General features: G+C 46.5%; 1 protein-coding gene across 1 annotated transcript in view; it reads right to left on the minus strand.

The window, feature by feature from the left end:
- Window positions 1-26,178, minus strand: part of EXOC5 (exocyst complex component 5) — a 127,599-nt gene that overhangs the window by 50,198 nt on the left and 51,223 nt on the right. Inside the window, exons 4-7 of the mRNA XM_063947977.1 lie at window positions 16,645-16,839; window positions 7,126-7,190; window positions 1,826-1,854; window positions 1,422-1,531 (exon numbers count right to left, since the gene is read on the minus strand). Of these exons, the coding sequence (XP_063804047.1) occupies window positions 1,422-1,531; window positions 1,826-1,854; window positions 7,126-7,190; window positions 16,645-16,839 (399 nt within the window). The remainder of the gene's footprint in view (window positions 1-1,421; window positions 1,532-1,825; window positions 1,855-7,125; window positions 7,191-16,644; window positions 16,840-26,178) is intronic.

The following is a 26,178-nucleotide window of genomic DNA, read 5'->3' on the forward strand; positions in this document are numbered from 1 at the left end:
GGTCCTTAATACACAAGTTACCACTTGGTAATACCAAGCAATCAACCTTCCATTCTACCATGCTATTTTGCCACTTTGGCAAAGATTCCATTGGAGTTGACCAATAAACAAATTTTAATTTTGGAAATCATATGCAGGATAATAAATAAATAAATAAATAAATAAATACTATTTCTCCACCTTTGTGGACATATCAACTATGGGACTAATTCAGTAAGGATTGCACATTCTGTACGTTCGCCGTATTGGGGAGTGCAAATAGTTCCCTCAGGAGCTAGTGTCCTGTCAGCAGAGAACGGGACCATTAACCCTGAGAGAGGTTGGGCCTTCCCACCCTAAGTCCCACGAAGCAGGCAGGCTGGTGTCTTCCCAGTCCTGCCTGAAAATAACAAACACAGAAAATAAATGCAGAAAACGCTTCAGAAGCTTCCAGAGACATGACCGGCTCCTATGGGCACATTTTCTAAACTGAGTCTGGTAGGAGGGGCATAGAGGGAGGAGCCAGCACACACTATCAATTTCTTAAAGTGCCCATGGCTCCTAGTGGACCCGTCTATACCCCATGGTACTAAATGGATTCCCAGTATCCCCTAGAACAGTGATGGCTAACATTGACACTCCAGCTGTTGTTAAACTACACATCCCAGCATGTCCTGCATCAGTTTTAGGAAGACCAAATAGCAAAACTGTAGCAGGGCATGCTGGGATGTGTAGTTCAACAACAGCTGGAGTGTCAAGATTAGCCATCACTGCCCTAGGACATAAGAGAAATTGCGATTGCATCGCAATTTCTGCTTGTTAGCAAAAATTAAGGATGCCCCTGTTTGCCGGCCACTGCACCCGAAATGCTCCGTCTGGGAAACGGAGTGATGCCGCACACCCCTTTCTCCCGCCCTGCGACTGCCTCTGCCCGCATCTTTTTTGCACAATGCGATCCAACCTGAATTATCCCCTATGGGGGATATTCAATTACCCGGACATGCTGTCGGGTGTAATGTATTGCTGGGGGGGCTATCTAATTAGCCCCGATAAGCCGGCGCGTGTCGCAGCTTATCAGAGATTTTGTTTCACCTGCCTTCGGCAGGCGAAGCCAAATCCCCGATAACAGCCCGGTTTTCCTCAAGAAACGCGGCTATTTCACCCGTAAAAACACAGGTTTCACTGAACCTGTGTGTTTTCGGGTGAAAATGCACTTTTTACCAGCCGATTAAATGAAATAGCCAAAATGCAAAACCCAAAGAAACATCGGGGGTAACTGAATATCCCCCTATAAGTGGTATGTGAGCCTAAAGTAAAAGTCAAAGGAATGCAAAGATAAAATGATGTTACCGTTCCCCAGAAAATGAAGAGAGGCTGCATTCTCCTGAATATTGGTTCAATTACAAAACCGACAACAGCTGCAGTTCAAGTGGTTCAAGTACCTTGAAGTGAAGCAATACTGCAGCCACCTCTCTCATACGAGATCTCTCTCCTCTTCTCTGGGCACTTGTAAATTCTTGAATTAACTGGTGTTCTAGATCATGGTATTTACCTATAAGAAGCCAACACAGCCAGTCAGTTCAGCATGCAGGACCACAGTTCTGAAAAAAAACAAAAAAAACTGGAAACACAGATATGTGGCAATATGTGCCAATGTCTCCTGTGCCACTACACACTAATGGAATTCCCTGCAATGCTCGATCAGACTCTCCCACAGCCTTCAAATCTTAAAACGCTCTCTGAAAAACCATCTCTTTAATAGAGCTTACTTTTACTTCCACCTACGTCCGGCACTGTGGTGCTTTGCAAATCAACAAATAATAATAATAAAAAATATAGCACTCACTAGCAATTTTTGACTTTACTTCAGCAAACCTGCAAGAAGAAAAAGAATGACTGTAAATAAATAAATTAATAAATAAAGGAAAGGGTACAATATACAATGAGCAATATACTGCAGAGTTCGTTATGTGGCGAATATAAATATTTTGTTCTGGTCTTTTTTTTTTTTTTTTTTTTTTTTTAAAGAACCCCTTGCAATAATCTGCAGCTTTTATGTTGCTCTTCCGTACTTTAAAGGACCCCTTCCCCAACCGAAAACGTATATATATATATATATATATATATATATATATATATATATATATATATATATATATATATATATATATATATTATATATATATTTTTTTTTTTTTTTTTATTAATTTATCATCCTGTACAGACACCTGTTAATTTATCATCCTGTATACTGCAGAAGGGTTGATATGCAGTAACATGTATAGCAGTCTCTGTATAAACTGAACTGTGGGGTAGATGTATGAAACAGTGTTATGGGGGGGAAGGGGGTGTTATAAGCGCTGATACCGCTTCCCCCCCATTTATGAATGTGCCGGTGTGTGCAAATTGATAGCTGCAAGTGTTGGAACGGTCCGTTCTAACGTTGCCCTGCTTATCGGCATGATGCACCAGTCTCCTTGCACACACCGGCACATTCATAAATGGGGGAGAAGCGGTATCAGCGCTTATAACACCCCCCTTCCCCCCCATTTATGAATGTGCCGGTGTGTGCAAGGAGACTGGTGCATCATGCCGATAAGCAGGGCAACGTTAGAACGGACCGTTCCAACACTTGCAGCTATCAATTTCAACAGCTGCAGGTGTTGTTGTCCTTACACCATAGCCAGGGACAGCACTGTCGCTGGCTGTGGCGGGTGCTGGTTCCGGCATGTAAGAGCATGCGTGAGTAGCCAGATCTCGCACACGCACATTGGAGCAGACACAGCACATCAGCGCTAAGCTGATACGCAGTGTGCTCTGGAGGGGATTGCCAGAGGGGGGAGTTTTCACTCCTCTGCTTCGGCAGACAAAAAGTTCATACATCTTGTCGATGTTCCTTCCTGCTTCGCCTCGGTAATGCAGGAAGTGCTATAGCGGCCCAATATGAGCCACTATAATGCATCTACCCCTGTATAACATATCCTCAATATTATTTATTGAGTAGTAGTAATAGAACTTAAACTCAGTGACAGTAGGACAGCATAGATAAGCAAGTCGTAGTGAGAGGTGAATACATTTCTAAATATTTCCCCAAACCGGGCAATACACAACAGGGAGAGGGCACCTTAATATTGGGTTGACCAAATGTTTAAAAAAGGAGATTTATGTTCTTGCCTGTTAAATCCTTTGCTTGCTCGCTATAGGCCCTTAAGCCCTTAAGGGAGAGGACGCTCCTGAGCTGCACTGAGAACTCTTCAGGCCACATAGGCAGAAGTGAAGGTGTCAAAAGAATAGAAGCAAAGAAACGTATGGACCGAGTACCATGTGGCTGCCTCACAAAGCTGTTACGCAGAGGCGCAATGGCAAACTGCTTAAGAAGTTCCCACGGACTGGATTGAATGAGCGGTCACCACAGCCGGGGCAGAAAGGTCTGCCGCTGACTGGTGGTTGGTCAAATGGAGCCGCCGGGCCAAAGTCTGCTTGGTAGCCGACCAGTACATTTTGTGAAAGTCATACAGAGAAGGACTCAACTTACGGAGGTCTCTTGTACAGTCAAAATAAATCTGGAGGGCCCGCACTACAGGCCTCCTCTGGTGAATATGAAAGCGAGAAACAACCTTAGGGAGGTAGCTGAGACGCGTCTATTGAATGGCTATGGCAAGCAGGAAGACGGTCTTCCGCTGAGTCCAAGGGGGATGAGTGAAGAGCACAAAGAACTAAAGCAAGTTCCATGGAGCCGCCGGAGGCACAAATGCAGGCTGGACGTGGAAGACAAACTGCAAGAAAGTCCAAACATCAGGCATTAGTGCAATTTGTCTCTGGAAGAGGATAAAAAGGGCGGAAACCTGAACCTTCAGGGAAGACAGGGAGAAGCCCACATCAAGACCCGCCTGCAAAAAGGAGAGGAACCATGACAGTCTAAATGATCTGGGGTTAAAATCTCTAGCCACACACCAGGAAATCTAGGTCCACCATACACTATGATAAATTCTTGGTAAAGAAGGTTTACAGGCCCACAGCATAGTACAGCTGACGAAACTGGAAAAGCCCTTAGCTCTAAAGATAGATGTCTCAAGAGCCCCCCCCCCGTCAAAGTGAGATTGGCTAGATCTGGGTGGAGGCACGGGCCCTGAAAAAGCAGATACAGCCGTAGAGGAAGATGCAGTGGAGCATCGACTGCAATCATGGCTAGTCGGGAGCTACCAGGTTCATGGTTCAGCCTTCCAATGTCAGCTCGTGGAGGACAAATGGAATCAGCGAGATTTGGGGGGGGGGGTGGGGGGGGGGGGGAGAGGGGATATGTACATGACAATGAAAGTCCACTGGAATGTTATAGCGTCCACCAGAAGAGCTCCTGGATCCCTGATGCATGAGCAGTACCTCAGCAGCTTGTGGTTGTGCCAAGACAAAGTCAAGTCGATGTCCGGCAAGCCCCAGCAACGAACTAAGAGCTGAAAGATGGATGGATATAGAGCCCACTCATTTGAACAAAAGTCCTGGCGGCTTAGGATATCCACTTCCCAAATCTGGACACCATGAATGAAGACCGTTGACAGAACTGGCAGATGATGCTCTGCCCAGGTGAGAATGACTCACCTCCTTCATGGCACCATGACTGCTGCACTGATTATTTATTTAGGCAACCGGTGCCAAACTGTCAGACTGTACCTGAACCGGACGATGTTGCAGAGACAGCCGAGCAAGACAGATCGCTAAAGACCGCTCAACGTTCCAGAATATTGTTCCCTCCCAAGCACTCCACCTACCCCAGGACAGCTGACAGGTTACCATCTCCCACCCGTGATGGCTTGTGTTGGTGGTGAGGAGCACACAATCCTGGATCCAAGAGGGACAGCCCTTGTCCAAGTGGAACTTCTGGAGCCACCACAGAAGGAGCACTAGACCTCCTGAGAGAGGACGATCCTCTGTGTCCTGAAGTGCTGATGGGACTTGTTCCATCAGGGCAGGACCTCCATCTGAAGGGGTTGGGAGTGAAACTGGGCATACTCCACCATGGAAGGTGGCGACAAGAGAGCCCAGGATCCACATGCAAGAGTGTATTGACACTCGGCAGTGATGTAAAAACCTGCAAATCCTGTCCTGGAGTTCCCAAAGTTTGTATGCAGTGAGGAAGACCCACTTAACTTTGGAGTCCAGCAAGACACGAAGATGGCGCATCTCCTGAAATGGAGTCAAGGAAGATTTCTGCCAATGATCATCCACCCGTGGGAGTTAAGAAGATCTATGGTGAGACGGTGTTCCTGGAGGACTTCTGGTGACTGCACCAGAATAAGTAGGTTGTCCAGGTAAGGTAAAATTCTTATCCCCCTGCACCACAAGTGAACAGCCATGACTGTCATGACTTTTGTGAAGACACGAGTAGCTGTGGAAAGACCAAAGGTCAATGCTTGAAACTGGTAATGTTCTTTCAGAACCGCAAACCGGAGGAAGTGCTGGTGACCGAGCCTGATGGAAACATGTAAATAGGCACCCTGAATGTCCAAGGAGGCCAAGCAATCCCCCGGCTCCAACGCAAGAATGATCAATTGTAGAGACTCCATGCAAAACTTTGGGACCCGCAAGTACCTGTTGAGTGTTTTCAGGTTGAGGGTGGGCCGATAAAGAACCATTGGGCTTCTGAACGAAGATGAAGTTGGCATAGAAGACTGTGCCCCTCTGAGCCAGGGGGACTGGAACACTTACTCTGGAGACAAGTAGGGAGTGAAAGGATTCCAGAAAGGATTTTGCTTTTCCTGGATCCTGTAGAAAGAAAAGAAAAAAAAGAGGGATGGAGAGCGTTCTCTGGAGGTTAGAGTGTAGCCTTGGGAGACCACCACACGTACCCAGGAGTGCGTGATTGTTGCCATCCAGGTTTTGAAGAAAAGCAAAAGCTTGACTCCCACACAGGGGTCCCTCAGGTGGACACCTATCTGTCATGCGGCAGGTTTGATAGCTGGGCATCTGGCAGACCAAGGCTGCTTACCTTGGAGCTTGGAAACTAGAAAGGATTGGCCCTTGGCTTTGCCTTACGGATGAAAGGAGCGAAAATTAGATACTAGTGCTCTAGGGGCTGCTGCAGAAGAAAGAAAGGCCGTCTTGGATGCCACCACTGTGCCCACAATCTTATCCAATTCTGGACAAAAGATAATATCTCCAGAATAAGGAAGATCCTCAAGGGCTTTCTTAGAGTCCGAGTCAGCCCACCAAGAACAAAGCCAGAGGGCTCTGCTACCCAACACGGCGGTAGCGAACGCCTTGGAAGTTAGGATACCATTGTCAATTATATCCTCACCAAGATAAGAAGTGTTCTCTCTGATATGTCCCACCGGTGACAATAACTGGGCTGGGGTGATGAAGCGGCAGTGCGGGCATCATAAGGATGCCACTCAGTCAAAAGTAAATAAAAGAAATGAAAATAGAGGTTCTTAAAGGAAGCTCCTTAAAAAAGTACCAGATCCTGCAGGACCAAACTAAAACTGGTGACCTGAGGCTGGGGTAAAGGATCCTGGGCTGTTGGGAATTTAAATTCAACTACTTGGTGCACAGTCCCTTCTGCGCAACCTATGCCCACCATTTCAGCCTGTGTTCCCTATGGACTGATAGAGACAAAAAAACAAAAAACAAAACAAAATTTACTATGAAAATGCTACATTTTATATGAATATGTCAGATATAACGTGCAAAGAGAGTTAGATTTGGGTGGGTTTTGTTTCTGTGCAGGGTAAATTCTGGCTGCTTTCAGTTGGAACACACCACACCCAAATCTAACTCTCTCTGCACATGTTATATCTGACCCCCGGGCAATGCACATGGTTTTGCCCAACTACTAACAAATTTGCTGCTGCGATCAACTCTGAATTAGGCCCATTGGTCTGACATGAATCAAAACGATATTCTGGGTACGTTGTCTAGTGTGTACACATGACATGCGAGCTCCCGCAGGTCGCTAGCGACATCCCTGTCGACCCTGCAGAATGCAGCATGCCATGTGTCTCCCACCCACACAGACCCACATCGGCAAGTGCGTATGCACCTGCCGCATGCCTGGTCCCCGAAGACAGCTATATTGGGCTGCGTACACATCATCTAGTGTGTACCCATCTTAAGAGATGGGGCAGTATAAAGCACACCTGCCAAATTACTTACCTATCAAATGGCAGCTCTTGTGCAATTAAATGCAACTTCTGAATGATATCAGCTGCCTCCTTGATCTGTGGATACAATAATAATGTTTTATTAACTTTGTATTGTGCACCAGTTCAGTGGAAAAGAAAGAAGAAATCCAAATCCCTAATGAGGTCATGGGTTCAGAAATGTTTATCTATAAATCAGGTACAGACGTGTCCTCATACATCCTTGTTGCAGTCACACTAAATAGCGCTACAAGGCACACCATGGCGTGGGGGACTCAGCAGCGCCGAGCCTCTTTAGTTGCATTTTTTTCTGCGTTTTTGTCTTAACAGCAAACTAATACAATAGGACACACAAGCAGATCCTGCTGATTAAAATAATATGCAGCATGCCTATATTTTTTGTGTAACTGCGGCTGTATCTGTATCCAAAATGCCACATTACAGTGATTTCTAGGAACACACTGTAACGTAGCATTTTGTATGCAAATACAGTCGCAGTCACACACAGAATATAGGCATGCTACATATAATTTTAATCAGCAGAAGCTGCTTGTGCATCCTAATGCACTACATTACTAGGACGCATTGTAGCAGAAAGAAAAGCAAAAAAGACACTTGGCAAAGACGCTCGGCGCTACAGAGACACACTGCACTCACGCATTATGTGTAACACGACTTATAGCGCACGGAGCAAAGATGTAAGAGGACACATCTGTATCTTTAATTATACAAGCAATTACAAATGAAAAAATAAGATTTTACTCACCGGTAAATCTGTTTCTCGTAGTCCGTAGTGGATGCTGGGGACTCCGTAAGGACCATGGGGAATAGACGGGCTCCGCAGGAGACTGGGCACTCTATAAGAAAGATTTAGTACTATCTGGTGTGCACTGGCTCCTCCCTCTATGCCCCTCCTCCAGACCTCAGTTAGGATACTGTGCCCGGAAGAGCTGACACAATAAGGAAGGATTTTGAATCCCGGGTAAGACTCATACCAGCCACACCAATCACACCGTATAACTCGTGATATTATACCCAGTTAACAGTATGAAATATAACTGAGCCTCTCAACAGATGGCTCAACAATAACCCTTTAGTTAGGCAATAACTATATACAAGTATTGCAGCCAATCCGCACTTGGGATGGGCGCCCAGCATCCACTACGGACTACGAGAAATAGATTTACCGGTGAGTAAATTCTTATTTTCTCTGACGTCTTAGTGGATGCTGGGGACTCCGTAAGGACCATGGGGATTATACCAAAGCTCCCAAACGGGCGGGAGAGTGCGGATGACTCTGCAGCACCGAATGAGAGAACTCAAGGTCCTCCTCAGCCAGGGTATCAAATTTGTAGAATTTAGCAAACGTGTTTGCCCCTGACCAAGTTGCAGCTCGGCAAAGTTGTAAAGCCGAGACCCCTCGGGCAGCCGCCCAAGATGAGCCCACCTTCCTCGTGGAATGGGCTTTCACTGATTTATGATGCGGAAATCCAGCCGCAGAATGCGCCAGCTGAATTGTGCTACAAATCCAGCGAGCAATAGTCTGCTTAGAAGCAGGAGCACCTATTTTGTTGGGTGCATACAGGATAAAAAGCGAGTCAGTTTTCCTGACTCCAGCCGTCCTGGAAACATAAATTTTCAAGGCCCTGACTACGTCCAGTAACTTGGAATCCTCCAAGTCCCTAGTAGCCGCAGGCACCACAATAGGTTGGTTCAAGTGAAAAGCTGATACCACCTTAGGGAGAAACTGGGGACGAGTCCTCAATTCTGCCCTATCCATATGGAAAATCAGATAAGGGCTTTTACATGACAAAGCCGCCAATTCTGACACACGCCTGGCCGAAGCCAAGGCCAATAACATGACCACTTTCCACGTGAGATATTTCAGATCCACAGTTTTAAGTGGTTCAAACCAATGTGATTTTAGGAAACTCAACACCACATTGAGATCCCAAGGTGCCACAGGAGGCACAAAAGGGGGGCTGAATATGAAGCACTCCCTTTACAAAAGTCTGAACTTCAGGCAGTGAAGCCAGTTCTTTCTGGAAGAAAATCGACAGAGCCGAAATCTGGACCTTAATGGAACCCAATTTTAGGCCCATAGTCACTCCCGACTGTAGGAAGTGCAGAAAACGACCCAGCTGAAATTCCTCTGTAGGGGCCTTCCTGGCCTCACACCACGCAACATATTTTCGCCAAATGCGGTGATAATGGTTTGCGGTTACTTCTTTCCTGGCTTTTATCAGCGTAGGAATGACTTCCTCCGGAATGCCCTTTTCCTTTAGGATCCGGAATTCAACCGCCATGCCGTCAAACGCAGCCGCGGTAAGTCTTGGAACAGACAGGGCCGCTGCTGTAGCAGATCCTGTCTGAGCGGTAGAGGCCATGGGTCCTCTGATAACATTTCTTGAAGTTCTGGGTACCAAGCTCTTCTTGGCCAATCCGGAACCACGAGTATCGTTCTTACTCCTCGCCTTCTTATTATTCTCAGTGCCTTTGGTATGAGAGGCAGAGGAGGGAACACATAAACCGACTGGTACACCCACGGTGTCACTAGAGCGTCCACAGCTATCGCCTGAGGGTCCCTTGACCTGGCGCAATATCTAGTTTTTTTGTTTAGGCGGGACGCCATCATGTCCACCTGTGGCCTTTCCCAACGGTTTACCAACAGTTGGAAGACTTCTGGATGAAGTCCCCACTCTCCCGGGTGTCGGTCGTGTCTGCTGAGGAAGTCTGCTTCCCAGTTGTCCACTCCCGGAATGAACACTGCTGACAGTGCTAACACGTGATTTTCCGCCCATCGGAGAATCCTTGTGGCTTCTGCCATCGCCATCCTGCTTCTTGTGCCGCCCTGTCGGTTTACATGGGCGACTGCCGTAATGTTGTCTGATTGGATCAGTACCGGCTGGATTTGAAGCAGAGGCCTTGCCAGACTTAGGGCATTGTAAATGGCCCTCAGTTCCAGAATATTTATGTGTAGGGACGACTCCTGACTTGACCAAAGTCCGTGGAAATTTCTTCCCTGTGTGACTGCCCCCCAGCCTCGAAGGCTGGCATCCGTGGTTACCAGGACCCAGTCCTGTATGCCGAATCTGCGGCCCTCTTGAAGATGAGCACTCTGCAGCCACCACAGTAGAGATACCCTGGTCCTTGGAGACAGGGTTATCAGCCGATGCATCTGAAGATGCGATTCCGACCACTTGTCCAAGAGGTCCCACTGAAAGGTTCTTGCATGGAACCTGCCGAATGGAATTTTGCTTCGTAAGAAGCTACCATTTTTCCCAGGACTCGTGTGCAGTGATGCACCGATACCTGTTTTGGTTTCAGGAGGTCTCTGACTAGAGATGACAGCTCCTTGGCTTTCTCCTGCGGGAGAAATACTTTTTTCTGTTCTGTGTCCAGAACCATCCCCAGGAACAGCAGGCGTGTGGTAGGAACCAGCTGTGACTTTGGAATGTATAGAATCCATCCGTGCTGTTGTAGCACTTCCCGAGATAGTGCTACTCCGACCAACAACTGCTCCATGGACCTCGCCTTTATAAGGAGATCGTCCAAGTACGGGATAATTAAAAACTCCCTTTTTTCGAAGGAGTATCATCATTTCTGCCATTACCTTGGTAAAGACCCTCGGTGCCGTGGACAGTCCAAACGGCAGTGTTTGGAATTGGTAATGGCAATCCTGTACCACAAATCTGAGGTACTCCTGGTGAGGATGGTAAATGGGGACATGTAGGTAAGCATCCTTGATGTCCAGGGATACCATGTAATCCCCCTCCTCCAGGCTTGCAATAACCGCCCTGAGCGATTCCATCTTGAACTTGAATTTTTTTATGTATGTGTTCAAGGACTTCAAATTTAAAATGGGTCTCACCGAACCGTCCGGTTTCGGTACCACAAACAGTGTGGAATAGTAACCCCGTCCTTGTTGAAGTAGGGGCACCTTGACTATCACCTGCTGGGAATACAGCTTGTGAATTGCCTCTAGCACAGCCTCCCTGCCTGAGGGAGTTGTCGGCAAGGCAGATTTGAGGAAACGGCGGGGGGGGAAGACGCCTCGAATTCCAGCCTGTACCCCTGAGATACTACTTGAAGGATCCAGGGATCCACCTGTGAGCGAGCCCACTGATCGCTGAAATTTTTGAGGCGGCCCCCCACCGTACCTGGCTACGCCTGTGGAGCCCCCGCGTCATGCGGTGGACTCAGAGGAAGCGGGGGAAGAATTTTGATTTTGGGAACTGGCTGACTGGTGCAGCTTTTTCCCTCTTCCCTCGTCTCTGTGCAGAAAGGAAGCGCCTTTGATCCGCTTGCTTTTCTGAAGCCGAAAGGACTGTACCTGATAATACAGTGCTTTCTTAGGCTGTGAGGAAACCTGAGGTAAAAAATTTTCTTCCCAGCTGTTGCTGTGGATACGAGGTCCCAGAGACCATCCCCAAACAATTCCTCACCTTTATAAGGCTCTATGTGCCTTTTAAAGTCAGCATCACCTGTCCAGTGTCGGGTCTCTAATACCCTCCTGACAGAATGGACATTGCATTAATTCTGGATGCCAGCCGGCAAAATATCCCTCTGTGCATCCCTCATATATAAGACGACGTCTTATGTTCGCAAAATAGTATCCCTGTTTGACAGGGTTACAGACCACGCTGCAGCAGCACTATCTGCAGGTCTCAGTCTAGTACCTGAGTGTGTAAATACAGACTTCAGGATAGCCTCCTGCTTTTTATCAGCAGGTACCTTCAAAGTGGCCGTATCCTAAGACGGCAGTGCCACCTTTTTTGACAAACGTGTGAGCGCCTTATCCACCCTAGGGGATATCTCCCAGCATAACTTATCCTCTGGCGGGAAAAGGTACGCCATCAGTAACTTTTTAGAAATTACCAGTTTCTTATCGGGGGAACCCACGCTTTTTCACACTTCATTCACTCATTTGATGGGGGAACAAAACACTGCCTGCTTTTTCTCCCCAAACATAAAACCCTTTTTTAGTGGTACTCGGGTTAATGTCAGAATGTGTAACACATTTTTTATTGCCGGGATCATGTAACGGATGTTCCTAGTGGATTGTGTATAAGTCTCAACCTCGTCGACACTGGAGTCAGACTCCGCGTCGACATCTGTGTCTGCCATCTGAGGGAGCGGGCGTTTTTGAGCCCCTGATGGCCTTTGAGACGCCTGGGCAGGCGCGGGCTGAGAAGCCGGCTGTCCCATAGCTGTTACGTCATCCAGCCTTTTATGTAAGGAGTTGACACTGTCGGTTAATACCTTCCACCTATCCATCCACTCTGGTGTCGGCCCACAGGGGGCGACATCCCATTTATCGGCATCTGCACCGCCTCCACATAAGCTTCCTCATCAAACATGTCGACACAGCCGTACCGACACACCGCACACACACAGGGAATGCTCTGACTGAGGACAGGACCCCACACAGCCCTTTGGGGAGACAGAGAGAGAGTATGCCAGCACACACCAGAGCGCTATATAATGTAGGGATAAACCCTATCACTGAGTGAATTTTCCCCAATAGCTGCTTGTATAAACAATATTGCGCCTAAATTTAGTGCCCCCCCTCTCTTTTTAACCCTTTGAGCCTGAAAACTACAGGGGAGAGCCTGGGGAGCTGTCTTCCAGCTACACTGTGAAGAGAAAATGGCGCCAGTGTGCTGAGGGAGATGGCTCCGCCCCTTTTTCGGCTGACTTTTCTCCCGCTATTTTCTGTATTCTGGCAGGGGTAATTACCACATATATAGCCTCTGGGGCTATATATTGTGGTTATTTTGCCAGCCAATGTGTTTTTATTGCTGCTCAGGGCGCCCCCCCCCCAGCGCCCTGCACCCTCAGTGACCGGAGTGTGAAGTGTGTAATGAGGAGCAATGGCGCACAGCTGCAGTGCTGTGCGCTACCTTGGTGAAGACTGAAGTCTTCATGCCGCCGATTTTCCGGACCATCTTCATGCTTCTGGCTCTGTAAGGGGGACGGCGGCGCGGCTCCGGGAACGAACACCAAGGACGGGTCCTGCGGTCGATCCCTCTGGAGCTAATGGTGTCCAGTAGCCTAAGAAGCCCAAGCTAGCTGCAAGCAGGTAGGTTCGCTTCTTCTCCCCTTAGTCCCTTGCAGTGAGCCTGTTGCCAGCAGGTCTCACTGTAAAATAAAAAACCTAAATTAATCTTTCTTTCTAGGAGCTCAGGAGAGCCCCTAGTGTGCATCCAGCTCAGCCGGGCACAGAAATCTAACTGAGGTCTGGAGGAGGGGCATAGAGGGAGGAGCCAGTGCACACCAGATAGTACTAAATCTTTCTTATAGAGTGCCCAGTCTCCTGCGGAGCCCGTCTATTCCCCATGGTCCTTACGGAGTCCCCAGCATCCACTAGGACGTCAGAGAAACACAGATTACATGGTCGAGTCACATTATTATGACCGCCTCCTACATTTGACAAAGGCAGCTTGTAGACCATGAAGTAGCTCACGTGTCATGCGCTGGTTTGGTGGGTATATAATGTGTGCGATAGGCTGTCTGAACTCATATCACTCGCTGCAGTCATGTGTAAAAGGGGCATGTTGAAAAAAGGGATGATTATCTGCTTTCAGGCCAAGGGTGACAGTATTTCTGAAACAGCGCAGTTTGTGAACTGTCCGCGTGCTGCTGTGGTAAAGGTGTATCGTGACTGGACAAATGGCACCATTGTGAATAACAGACATGGAAATTGCGGATGAACTCCGGCTATGAAGGTGCGTGAGGGCTGACCAACACGCTACCTACAGTGGAGAAACTCACCATCAAAATGTACCCGGGGGCTTCCAGCCATGTGTCTAAAAAGACAGTTCAATCCATCTCTAGCTGCTGTCCATGCTGCACATGGCGGTTACTCGGGCTACTAGCTGGTGGTCATAATAATGTGACTCAACCTTGTATCTCTTACACCTTTACAATCACACCATCATTTTTCAACGGCATTTGCCTTACATCACGACACAAACGTAACTTCCTTTACGGCTAAAGAGGTAAAACGTCTGCACTGTAAATATGTAAGTCTACCCCCAACGTGCCACTGGTGTGTTCTTTTCATGTCTACCTGAGGGCAGGCAGAGTCTGGCTAGAATTCATTATTTTTCGTTTTCCTAGGGTATAGCCCGATGTGAGAATCCCCCAGCCGCAGAAAGTTACCCAGCTCCAGTTCAGGACAGCAATGTGGTGACTAGGCACCAGCCCCTTGTCTCCTGGAAGGCCAAAGGCAGAAATCTGGCATCTTTGCCAGAATAACATTTTTAATATCTCTCAGGCCTGCCAAATAAACTTTAGCATGTAGGGGGAGTGAGGTAGAATAAAATGGTTTTATTTCTTTCAGAAGGTAGAAATGAACAGCCCCAAGTATGGGCACCTTAGCATGATGACTTAGCGATAAAGGATATAAAATCAAATGGAAACCGCATCCAGGTACCATGAAATTCCATGTTACTAGGGACATAGCTTTATGAGCAGAGAAGTCGCAGACCCCATCAGAGGATATATGGAGAGCAGCAGGATGGAGTACCTTGAATAACTGTCATAAGCACAGGTGTGACCCAGCAGCTTCAGCTGAAGCCAAGTCTGGCAAAAAAAAAATTGCAAGCTGTCATTACCCAAATCCAGGAGCGAATGGGTATTGACCCTTATAGTAACATTACAGTTCAGGGATGAAATGGAAATAAATTCCTGGAATCCCTAAATGAAAGCCTCTTTCTTGCCCTTTACTGGTAAGGATGAGTAGGACTCGCCCTACCCACTGAGTTAAAAAGGGTTGGGCGGGTAGAGGCTTACCTAAAAGTTCCTCCCTTATTGTTGCTGCCACTCAGATACAAGAGGAAACATGGCTTGGTAACGTATCTGCACCAAGCATGTGATGTCACTAAACCCCACACCTTTCATTTAAAAAACAGGAAACACAGAAGACTGCATTAAAAGTGCTCTAACTCCCACATTTGGTCACACACAGTCACAAGGGTAGCCTCAACTGAAAAAGTGGAGTCCTGTTTCAAATGATGTGACCACAGATATGTTATTCTCTGGTGATCGTGCAGGATCATCAGAGAACACACCTGCACTGCAGAAATCATTCTGAAGTCCAGGGCTAGTAGTATAGGCCATCACTTGGCTAATAAACACATGGGTCCCCTTATTTGATGTGGTAAGTTATCTTGTTTTTAAAATAGTATGCTTTGTTGAGACAACATACTGTAGTTCCTACACATTAATGTGTATCGTTCAAACACTTTATTTTTTTAAAGGATATCAATTAACTCATGCACAACATTGTATTTATTCTTAATTGTTGACAGACAGCATGAGCCACAATACTATTGTGAGGCTATTTTGTTTTTTGGCATTGTCCCGTTGGGTCATATCTTGGCTGACATATTGGAGCCAGGACACATGTTTCGACCACGATCAGGTAAATACTGGGACTAGTCACTAGGACAAAAAAAAGGTGATGCACATCACAACAAGACCGGATGTAACATAGTCAACGCTGTGTGCAAAATCAGCCGCAAGGAAAACGTAGAATGTCAGCGAACGGGCGCAGGTAGTTTGAGAAGTCTCTGTGGACTTTGCTATTTAAACTGAGCTTAGTTTCTGCCACATGGGTAGGGAAGTGATATGGACGGCTTAACAGCAAAGATGTATGTAAACTGTAATGTAGTGAACACCCGTTATTATCGCATTTATGCTAGTTTTCATATAAATGGGGGAATGTAATAGGGTGCGAGAATCAAAAAGTGAGAGATTTTGTGAGAGTTGTCCTGTTTTTTTTTTAAAGTGGCAACCATATACATGGCAAAACTAGGTTGACTTTGCCATGTCAAGGAGTGCCAATTTTTTTAAAAAACAGGAAAAATCTCACAAAATCTACCACTTTCTGATTCTCACACCCTAATTCATTCCCCCCAAATATGTTTATCTAACCATTGAGGTAGTGCGAAGGTCAGACACCACGCATAAAGGTGACCTATGGGCAGATAAGCCATCCGGCTGGCCAAGAGAGAGCCAAACAATTTTAATTTAAAGGCAATTTCTCAATTCTATTTTTTCTGAGCATTTGAATTTTTGTATATATGATACGTCATCTTAGATTGATTTAATATCTGCCAGACAAATGGGTTTTAAGGGTCTTTAAAGCTAGCAATCATTTCCTGTATAGTTAGCTGTTAAAAGCAATGTATTACCCTTAAAATGTTTTTAACATGATACTAGAAAAAACAATCTACAAGACAAAAAAAAAAATCCAAAACCCAAACACGCCTGTGTTTGCTGAATAGAACATTAAATCAGCTAGGCAGAAAATCTAACATAAAAAAGACCAGTTAACAACATTTGAAAGTATAAATAAATAGGGAAAAGCACAGCAGGGTCATATTGTAAATGCACACTTGTGAACAATTAAACTTTAACGAGTGAGTCTTTCAACGGCTGTAAGTGTGACCAGCACAAGTTGAAGCAATTTGGGCAACGCTGCTTGTCGCTTGCAATCACTTCACGCCCTGTTGGCAGCCATTACCTTTTCAGAGTTGTTAAACACATCAGACTGCAGCTTTCCATCCAGAAACTCATTAAAATAGGTCATCAGTTTTTGCGCCTCCACCGCTCGCTGCCGCGGCGTGTTGACCCCCTCCAGCTGGTCACCAAGATGACACACCTTCGTTGCCACGTAGCTGATGTGCTCGTCAAGCTCTTGGAAATGCTGAAAAGCAACCTGAAAATAAAAAAAAGATGAGCCATGTTCAGTTTGTTACACAAACAATCAGTTGTAAATGGATTCCTGATTGTTCTTTTGTTCTAATGCCTGTGATACTTTTGTTTTCATTGTATTGTACTTATTTATTATCCATTTGTTCCACTATGAGTGATAATGTCTATGTGTCTTGCTGAAAAAAGTAACAAAAGCTGACTAATATTAAAACACGTAGCCACCAAAACTTTCAGATTTGGGATAAATTGGGTTAAAAATCAATAACTTTTCTATCTAGGTGCCTGCAATCCCTGATTTGCATATGTTGCCCCAATAGGCCTCTTTCCAGGGCCTTTTATAGGCACGGGGAGTCCTACTGAAGCACTAGAGGGGAGATGTATCAAACCTCGGAGAGAGATAAAGTACCAACCAATCAGCTTCTAACTAATTGTATAGTCTGTGTGACAGAATGACAGAAGCTTATTGGCTTGTACTTTCTCTCTTGCCAAAGTTTCACACATCGTCCTTTAGGTTACTTTACTTAACTCTACACAAGGCTAAATTATAATTGTTAACGGGATTAGTCTTTAAATTACATTTTATCTAATGTAAGAAACACCTAGGGGGGAATTCAAATGTTTGAAAAGTCATTTGCATGTCTGTTTTTTCCTGTCTAGTAGATTGTTTTTACCTATCTACTAGACAGGAAAAAACAGACACCCAACTGACTTTTCAAACAATTGAATATCCCCCCTAATGTCACTCCTGTCTGTCTGCCCCTTCCCTTTTAAAATTGTAAGCTCTCACGAGCAGGGCCCTCTTCCTTCATGTGCTTCCCTTCCCTCACTTAAAGCATCATCTCCTTTCCACTTCCATCAACAGCACCTAACTTTTGGGTTTTTGCCGCCTTGTGTATAACAACTGCTGCTGAAGTAATGTCTATACACCTTCTCTGTGTCCTGCAATGTTCTACATTGGATCAGATCAGCATTTAATACAGGTTGAGTATCCCATATCCAAATATTCCAAAATACGGAATATTCCGAAATACAGAATTTTTTTAGTGAGAGTGAAATAGTGAAACCTTTGTTTTCTGATGGCTCAATGTACACAGACTTTGTTTAATACACAAAATTATTAAAACTATTGTATTAAATGACCTTCAGGCTGTGTGAATAAGGTGAATATGAAACATAAATAAATTGTGTGAATGTAGACACACTTTGTTTAATGCACAAAGTTATTAAAAATATTGGCTAAAATGACCTTCAGGCTGTGTGTATAAGGTGTATATGTAACATAAATGCATTCTGTGCTTAGACTTGGGTCCCATCGTCATGATATCTCATTATGGTATGCAATTATTCCAAAATACGGAATAATCCAATATCCAAAATACTCCTGGTCCCAAGCATTTTGGATAAGGGATACTCAACCTGTACTAGCGAAGCTAATAATCCACCTAAAAGCGCCAAACTCCTTGAAACCCTTACCAATTCTGATGCATTAACAGACCTCAATACCTAGGAGAACTTTTAAATTCTGCTCAAAAATTGGTTCACACCCCTATTACCTAATGATGTAAACCACAGCTGGACTGACACAAAAAACAGCAATACATGATTCCCTGAGACAGACCTGCCCAATTAAACTGAGAAAGATCAAAACCATGGATCTAACATCACCTTAGACTTAGTGGAAGAACATGCGCAAGTTAAAAACATTGACCATGAACTCTACCTGCGCCTGAATAGACAAATTAAAAAAACAACTCAAAGCAGATAAAGAAGCATGGAGGAAAGGAAAAGCCCAAGAAATGGAAGAAGCCTAGAAGTAGAAAGCACGATTCACAACTGCTGTACAGAATATTATGCAGCTGCAATGGAAAATTTAGAACATTCGCCGCAAACGTCAAATAGTAAATCATGAGCGGAAAACATGAAAGATGGCAAGAACACATTAAGCACCTATTAAATCGGCCCAGGCCTGAAAACTTAGACCCTGAGTTTCTGGAAAACAATGACCTTCAATATTGTAGTGACATAACGTATCACCCACCAAATGCGGACGAAATTAGACAAGCAAATAAAAAGCTGAAGAATGGAAAAGCACCAGGCACTGACAACATCCCAACAGAAGCTTTAAAAGCAGAAGGAGAGGTCATAGTAAACCAACTTAAAGACATATGCAAATGCCTGGAAAGACTCCCGTGTGCCAGAATACTTAAAATATGCCATAATAATTCCCATTCACAAAAAAAGGTGACCCTACAAACAGTAAAAACTACAGAGATAAGTTTACTAACAATATCCAGCAAAATATTAATTTTAGCAATTATACACTCAAGGCTATTAAAAACACGAGAAAGCAACTGCAGAGAACAACAAACTGGGTTTAGGCCCGGTAGAGGATACAATGACCATATTTTTGCCATCAGGCCCACAATTAAAGAAAATAGGAATTTGATACCTACCGGTAATTCCTTTTCTCGTAGTCCGTAGTGGATACTGGGGTTCTGTGCTTTAGTACCATGGGATATAGATCGTGTCCACTGGAGCCTGGCACTTTAAAACCTTTAGTGTGTGCATGTGTGTGCAGGCTCCTCCCCTCTATGCCCCTCCTACCAGACTCAGTCTAGGAAAACTGTGCCCGAGGAGACGGACATACCAAGAGAGAAGGAATAAAGACAACAGTGGTGAGTCAATAAGCCAACACACAACCATAACCAAAAGGAGGGCGCTAACCAGAACAGAGGATAGCAACAACAACCCAACCCGGATAGCACAGCTATCTCAACAACATAATGGGACTGCAACCGCGGCCAACCAAATACTTACTCAGGTAAGCAGGAATTGAAGCACTGAGGCGGGCTCCCAATATCCACTATGGACTACGAGAAAAGGAATTACAGGTAGGGATCAAATTCCTATTTTCTTTAACATCCTAGTGGATACTGGGGTTCTGTACTTTAGTACCATGGGGAAGTCCCAAAGCTCCCAAACGGGTGGGAGAGTGTTGAGACCCCTGTAACACCGCCTGACCAAACTGAAGGTCCTCCTTGGCCAAGGTGTCGAACCAATAAAATTTCACAAAAGTGTTCGAACCAGACCAAGTAGCAGCTCGGCACAACTGTAAGGCCGAGACACCCCGGGCAGCTGCCCAGGAAGAGCCCACAGACCACGTCGAGTGGGCCAGAATAGACGTTGGCAAAGGAAGAGCCGCCAAAGCATAGGCCTGTTGAATGGGGAACCTGAGCCAACGACCAATGGATTGCTTGGAAGCCAGATGACCAATCTTGGTGGCATCATAAAGGACAAACAGCGAATCAGATTTCCGATGATGAGCCGTCCTCTTTACATAAATCTTCAGAGCCCTCACCACATCTAAAGACTCTGGAACAATGCAATCGTCAGACAACACCGGAACCACAATGGGTTCATTGCCATGAAAAGCTGAAACCACCTTTGGTAAAAACTGAAGTTCTACCCTGTCTTCATGAAAAATCAAATAAGCGCTCTTACAGGACAAGGCTCCCAATTCAGAGACACGTCTTGCAGACGCCAATGCCAATAACATCACCGTTTTCCAGGTGAGAAATTTTAACACCACCCTATGCAAGGGTTCAAACCAGTCCGATAGAAGAAAGGACAAAACCACATTGAGATCCCATGGAGCCGTGAGAGGTACAAAAGGCGGTTGCATATGAAGGACTCTTTTTAGAAAAGTTTGTACTTCCGGCAACATGGCAAGTTGTTTCTGGAAGAAAATAGAGAGTTCCGAAATCTGGACTTTGATGGAGCCTAAACGTAGGCCAATATCCATTCCCGCTTGGAGTAAAAGTAGAAACCTACCAATTCTAAATTCCACGGTAGACACCTTTCTACTTTCACACCAGGAAACATACTTCTTCCAGACACGATAATAATGTTTTGAAGTCACCATCTTCCTGGCTTGGACTATGGTGGAAATAACCTGGGAGGGAAGAACCTTTCTTGCTAGAATCTCCCTCTCAACTTCCAAGCCGTCAAACGTAGCCACTGTAAGTCTGGATAGACGAACGGACCTTGTTGAAGAAGATCCTTTTGGCGCGGTAGAGTCCAGGGATCCTCCAGAGCCATTGTTAGGAGGTCCGTGTACCACGCTCGTCGAGGCCAATCCGGGGCAATTTGAATTGCTTGAACGCTTTACCTTCTTAGTCTTTTTAGAACACTTGGGATTAGCGGTAGAGGAGGGAACAGGTACACAAACTGGTACGCCCATGGTGTTGTTAGCGCGTCCACTGCTACAGCCTGCAGATCCCATGTTATGGAACATTAACGGCATAGCTTCTTGTTGAGATGAGAAGCCATCATATCTATCTGCGAACAGCCCCACCGGTGAATCAGCTGTTGAAACATCTGGGGATGTAGACCCTATTCCCCCGGATGGAGTTCGTGTCGGCTGGGAAGTCCCTTTCCCAGTTGTCCACTCCTGGAATGAATATGGCTGAGATGGCCCCTGCGTTGGCCTCCGCCCAGAGGGGGATTTTTTTACACTTCTCGCATTGCTGCTCTGCTTCTTGTTTCCGCTTGTCGGTTTATGTACACCACCACTGTCGCGTTGTCCGATTGAACCTGGATCGCCTGATCCCTCAGGAAATGGTAAGCTTGCCGAAGAGCATTGCAAATTGCCCTGAGTTCCAGGATGTTTATCGGCAGAGCAGATTGCTGAACTGACCACATCCCCTGGAACTGGGCCCCTTGGGTCACAGCCCCGCAACCCCGGAGGCTGGCATCCTTTGTGAGCAGAATCCACGAGTGGATATTGAAATTCCTGCTTTCAAATCAGGTGAGGAACTTGCAGCCACCATAATAGAGAAATCCGGGCTTTCGGAGATAAGGTCACTTCCTGATGCATGTGAAGGTGAGACCCTGACCATTTGTCCAGCAGATCCAGCTGAAATGGCCGGGCATGAAATCTGCCATATTGGATTGCCTCGTAAGCAACAACCATCCTGCCCAGCAAGCGTATGCAAAGATGAATGGACACCTTGCGAGTACGGAGCACTGAGCGGACCATAGCCTGGATAGCCAAGGCCTTGTCCATCGGTAGAAACACCTTTTGAGACACTGTGTACAGTATCATTCCCAGGAACAGAAGACATTGTGTCAGTTCCAGGTGAGATTTGTGGAATTTTAGGATCAACCCATGATCCATAAGCAGGCGAGTCATCAGATCGATGCTGTGCAATAGACGCTCCCTGGACATAGCCTTTATCAGGAGATCGTCCAAGTAGGGGACTATGTTGACTCCCATCATGCGCAGTTGCAGCATCATCTCCGCCATGACTTTGGTAAATAGCCTCGGAGCTGTGGACAGGACAAAGGGCAAGGCCTGAAACTGCAAATGGTTGTCCAAGATGGCGAACCTGAGGTAAGCCTGATGAGGGGGGCCACATGGGAATGTGTAGTTAAGCATCCTTGACATCTAGGGATACAAGGAATTCCCCCCTCTTTCTGACCAAACACCACTGCCCGCGGGAATTCCATCTTGAATTTAAACACCCGCAGATACGGGTTTAGACACTTCAGGTATAAGATGGGTGGCCCCAAACCGTCTGGTTTTGGAACGACAAAAAGACTGGAGTAAAAAACCCTGTTGTGTAACGAAGGAGGTACAGGAACCACCACTCCTGTCCGCAAAAGTTTTTGGATGGCCTCTTGCAAGGTAACTTTTGCTGCGGGCAAAGCTGGCAGGCCCGATTTGAAAAATCTGTGAGGAGGAAGTGCTTGAAATTCCAGCCGGTATCCTTCAGAAATGAGGTGCCTCACCCAAGGAAACCGGCAGGACTTCGCCCACACATGGGCGAAGTGTTGAAGGTGGTCACCTACCTGAAAATAGGATTTTAATTACCTACCGGTAAATCCTCAAGGCACACCAACAGTGCAGGTTTTAGTGATATCCAGGCTGCAACACAGATAGTTAAATCAAAATAACTGAGCTACTAATTAAGTCACCTGTGCTGAAGCCTGGATATCACTAAAACCTGCACTGTTAGTGTGCCTTGAGGACCGTGATTGGGGATGCCTGCCGTAGAAGATGCTGGGGTCCACATTAGTACCATGGGGTATAGACGGGTCCACCAGGAGCCATTGGAACTTTAAGAGTTTGAGAGTGTGGGCTGGCTCCTCCCTCTATGCCCCTCCTACCAGACTCAGTCTAGAAACTGTGCCCGAGGAAACTGACAACTTCGAGAGAAGGATTATACACAGACAATGGCGAGATTCATACCAGCTCACACATACAAGGCAAACCAAGCTAACGAGCTTGAAACTCTGCAAAAGCTGAAACATTACTTAACCAAGTAACAAAAGCAGTACTCAACCAAGAACAAAGTTGTACTGGACCAGATAACCACTGCAGGATCACGAAGCGCTGGGCAGTCGCCCAGCATCCTCTACGGACTACGAGAAAAGGATTTACCGGTAGGTAATTAAAATCCTATTTTCTCTTACGTCCTAGAGGATGCTGGGGTCCACATTAGTACCATGGGGAGGTCCAAAGCTCCCAGAACGGGAGGGAGAGCGCGGAGGCTCCTGCAGAACTGACTGACCAAACCTTAGGTCAGAGGCCAAAGTATCGAACTCGTAGAACTTAGCAAACGTGTTCGACCCTGACCAAGTAGCCGCTCTGCAAAGTTGTAAAGCCGAGACACCCCAGGCAGCCGCCCAGGAAGAACCCACCTTACAAGTAGAGTGGGCCTTAACAGATTTTGGACACGGCAATCCTGCGGTAGAATATGCACGCTGGATAGTGAACCTAATCCAGCGCGAAATCGTCTGCTTAGAAGCAGGACACCAATTTTCTTGGGATCATACAGGACAAAGAGTCCGATTTTCTGTGACAAGCAGTCCTCTTCACATAGATCTTCAAAGCCCTCACCACCTGCAAGGACTTCGGTGGAATTGAGGAGTCAGTAGCCACTGGCACCACAATAGGTTGGTTGATAAGAAAAGCCGACACAACCTGTCGAAAGAACTGTTTATGCGTCCTGAGCTCAGCTCTATCTTCATGGAAGATTGAATAGGGGCTTTTACAGGATAAAGCCCCCAACTCTGACACACGTCGAGCAGAAGCTAAGGCCAACAAAGTGATAGCCTTCCACAGAGAAACTTGACATCAACCTCCTGTAGAGGCTCAAACCAATTCGACTGGATCCCAAACGCAGACCCATATCCACACCTGCTTGTAGGAAGAGGAGAAACCGTCCAAGTTTAAACTCCACCGTAGGAAATTTCTTGGATTCACACCAAGACACACATTTTTTTCAAAATGCGATGGCAATGTTTAGATGTTACCCCTTTCCTAGCCTGTATCAGGGTAGGAATAACCTTGCTCGGAAAACCCTTACGGGCTAAGATCTGGCATTCAACCGCCATGCCGTCAAACGTAGCCGCGGTAAGTCCTGATAAGCGAACGGCTCCTGTTGCAGAAGGTCCTCGCGAAGAGGAAGAGGCCACGGTTCTTCCAGCAGTAGCTCTGCGTACCAAGCTCGCCTTGGCCAGTCCGGAGCAATGAGAATTGCCTGAACCCTTGTTCTCTTTATGAGCTTTAGAATTCTTGGAATGAGTGGAAGTGGAGGGAACACATACACTGACTTGAACACCCACGGAGTTACCAGGGCATCCACCGCTTGTGGGTCTCTTGACCTGAAACAGTACCTCCTGAGTTTCCTGTTGAGACGTGAGGCCATCATGTCTATTTGAGGCACGCCCCAACGACTGGTCACGTCTGTGAACACCGCCGGATGAAGGCCCCATTCTCCTGGATGGAGATCGTGTCTGCTGAGGAAGTCCGCTTCCCAGTTGTCCACTCCTGGAAGGAAGATTGCTGACAACGCCAACGCATGCCTTTCTGCCCAGAGGAGGATTCTTGTTACCTTTGACATTACAACCCTGCTCTTTGTTCCTCCCTGTCGGTTTATGTAGGCCACCGCCGTCACATTGTCCGACGGTACTTGAATGGCCCGATCTTGTAGAAGATGAGATGCTTGGAGGAGACAGTTGTACACGGCTCTTAGTTCCAGAATGTTTATTGGAAGAATGGCTTCCTGATTTGACCATCTTCCTTGGAAGGTTTCCCCTTGGGTGACCGCTCCCCAACCTCTGCGACTTGCATCCATGGTCAGAAGGATCCAGTTCGGGATTCTGAACCTGCGGCCCTCCAGAAGGTGAGGCAATTGCAACCACCAGAGGAAATCCTTGCCTTTGGTGGGAGACGTATCCTCTGGTGCATGTGCATATGAGATCCCGACCATTTCTCTAGGAGATCCATTTGGAAGGGTCGAGCATGAAATCTTCCGTACTGTAGAGCCTCGTAGGAGGCAACCATCTTCCCCAGAAGGCGAATGCACTGATGAACAGATACTCGGGCAGGTTTCAAGACATCCCGGACCATGGATTGTATCACCAACCCTTTCTCTCTTGGAAGAAACACCCTCTGCACTTCCGTGTCAAGGATCATTCCCAGGAAAGAATCTCCTTGTCGGCTCCAGATGTGATTTCGGAAGGTTCAGGATCCAACCGTGACTCCTGAGTTGTTGAGTCGTAAGAGTGATAGACTGCAATAACCTCTCCCTGGACACTGCCTTTATCAGTAGATTGTCCAGGTATGGAATTATGTTCACTCCCTGCCTGCGGAGGAGAACCATCATCTCTGCCATCACCTTGGTGAACACCCTCGGTGCCATGGAGAGACCAAACGGCAGTGCCTGGAACTGAAAGTGACTGTCTAATAGTGCGAATCGGAGATAAGCCTGATGCGGCTGCCAAATTGGAATGTGGAGGTACGCATCCTTGATATCCAGGGATACCAGAAACTCCTCCAGACCTGAGATTACCACTCTCAGAGATTCCATTTTGAATTTGAACTCCCTCAGATAGGGGTTTAACGATTTCAGATTCAAAATTGGCCTGACCAAACCATCCGGTTTCGGTACCACGAAAAGGTTCGAATAGTAACCCTTGTTGTGCATATGAGGTGGAACTGGGACAATGACCTGTGACCCTTTCAATTTTTGGATGGCTTCCTGTAGGATAGCCCTGTCTGCCAGCAAAGCTGGCAAGCCTGATTTGAAGAATCAGTGAGGCAGGAGTTCTTGAAACTCCAGCCTGTACCCCTGGGACACATTATCCTGTACCCAGGGGTCCAGGCCGGACGACACCCGCACATGGCTGAATCGTCTGAGCCTCGCCCCCACCGGCCCCTCCTCCAGGCTGTGCGGTCCACAGTCATGCTGAGGATTTTGACGTACCAGAAGCAGGCTTCTGGTCTTGGGAGCCTGCAGTAGCAGGTTTTTTGGATTTTGCCTGCCCTCCTCTAAAG

The sequence above is a fragment of the Pseudophryne corroboree genome, chromosome 12 (genome assembly GCF_028390025.1).
Source record: "Pseudophryne corroboree isolate aPseCor3 chromosome 12, aPseCor3.hap2, whole genome shotgun sequence".
NCBI classification, from domain to species: Eukaryota; Metazoa; Chordata; class Amphibia; order Anura; family Myobatrachidae; genus Pseudophryne; species Pseudophryne corroboree.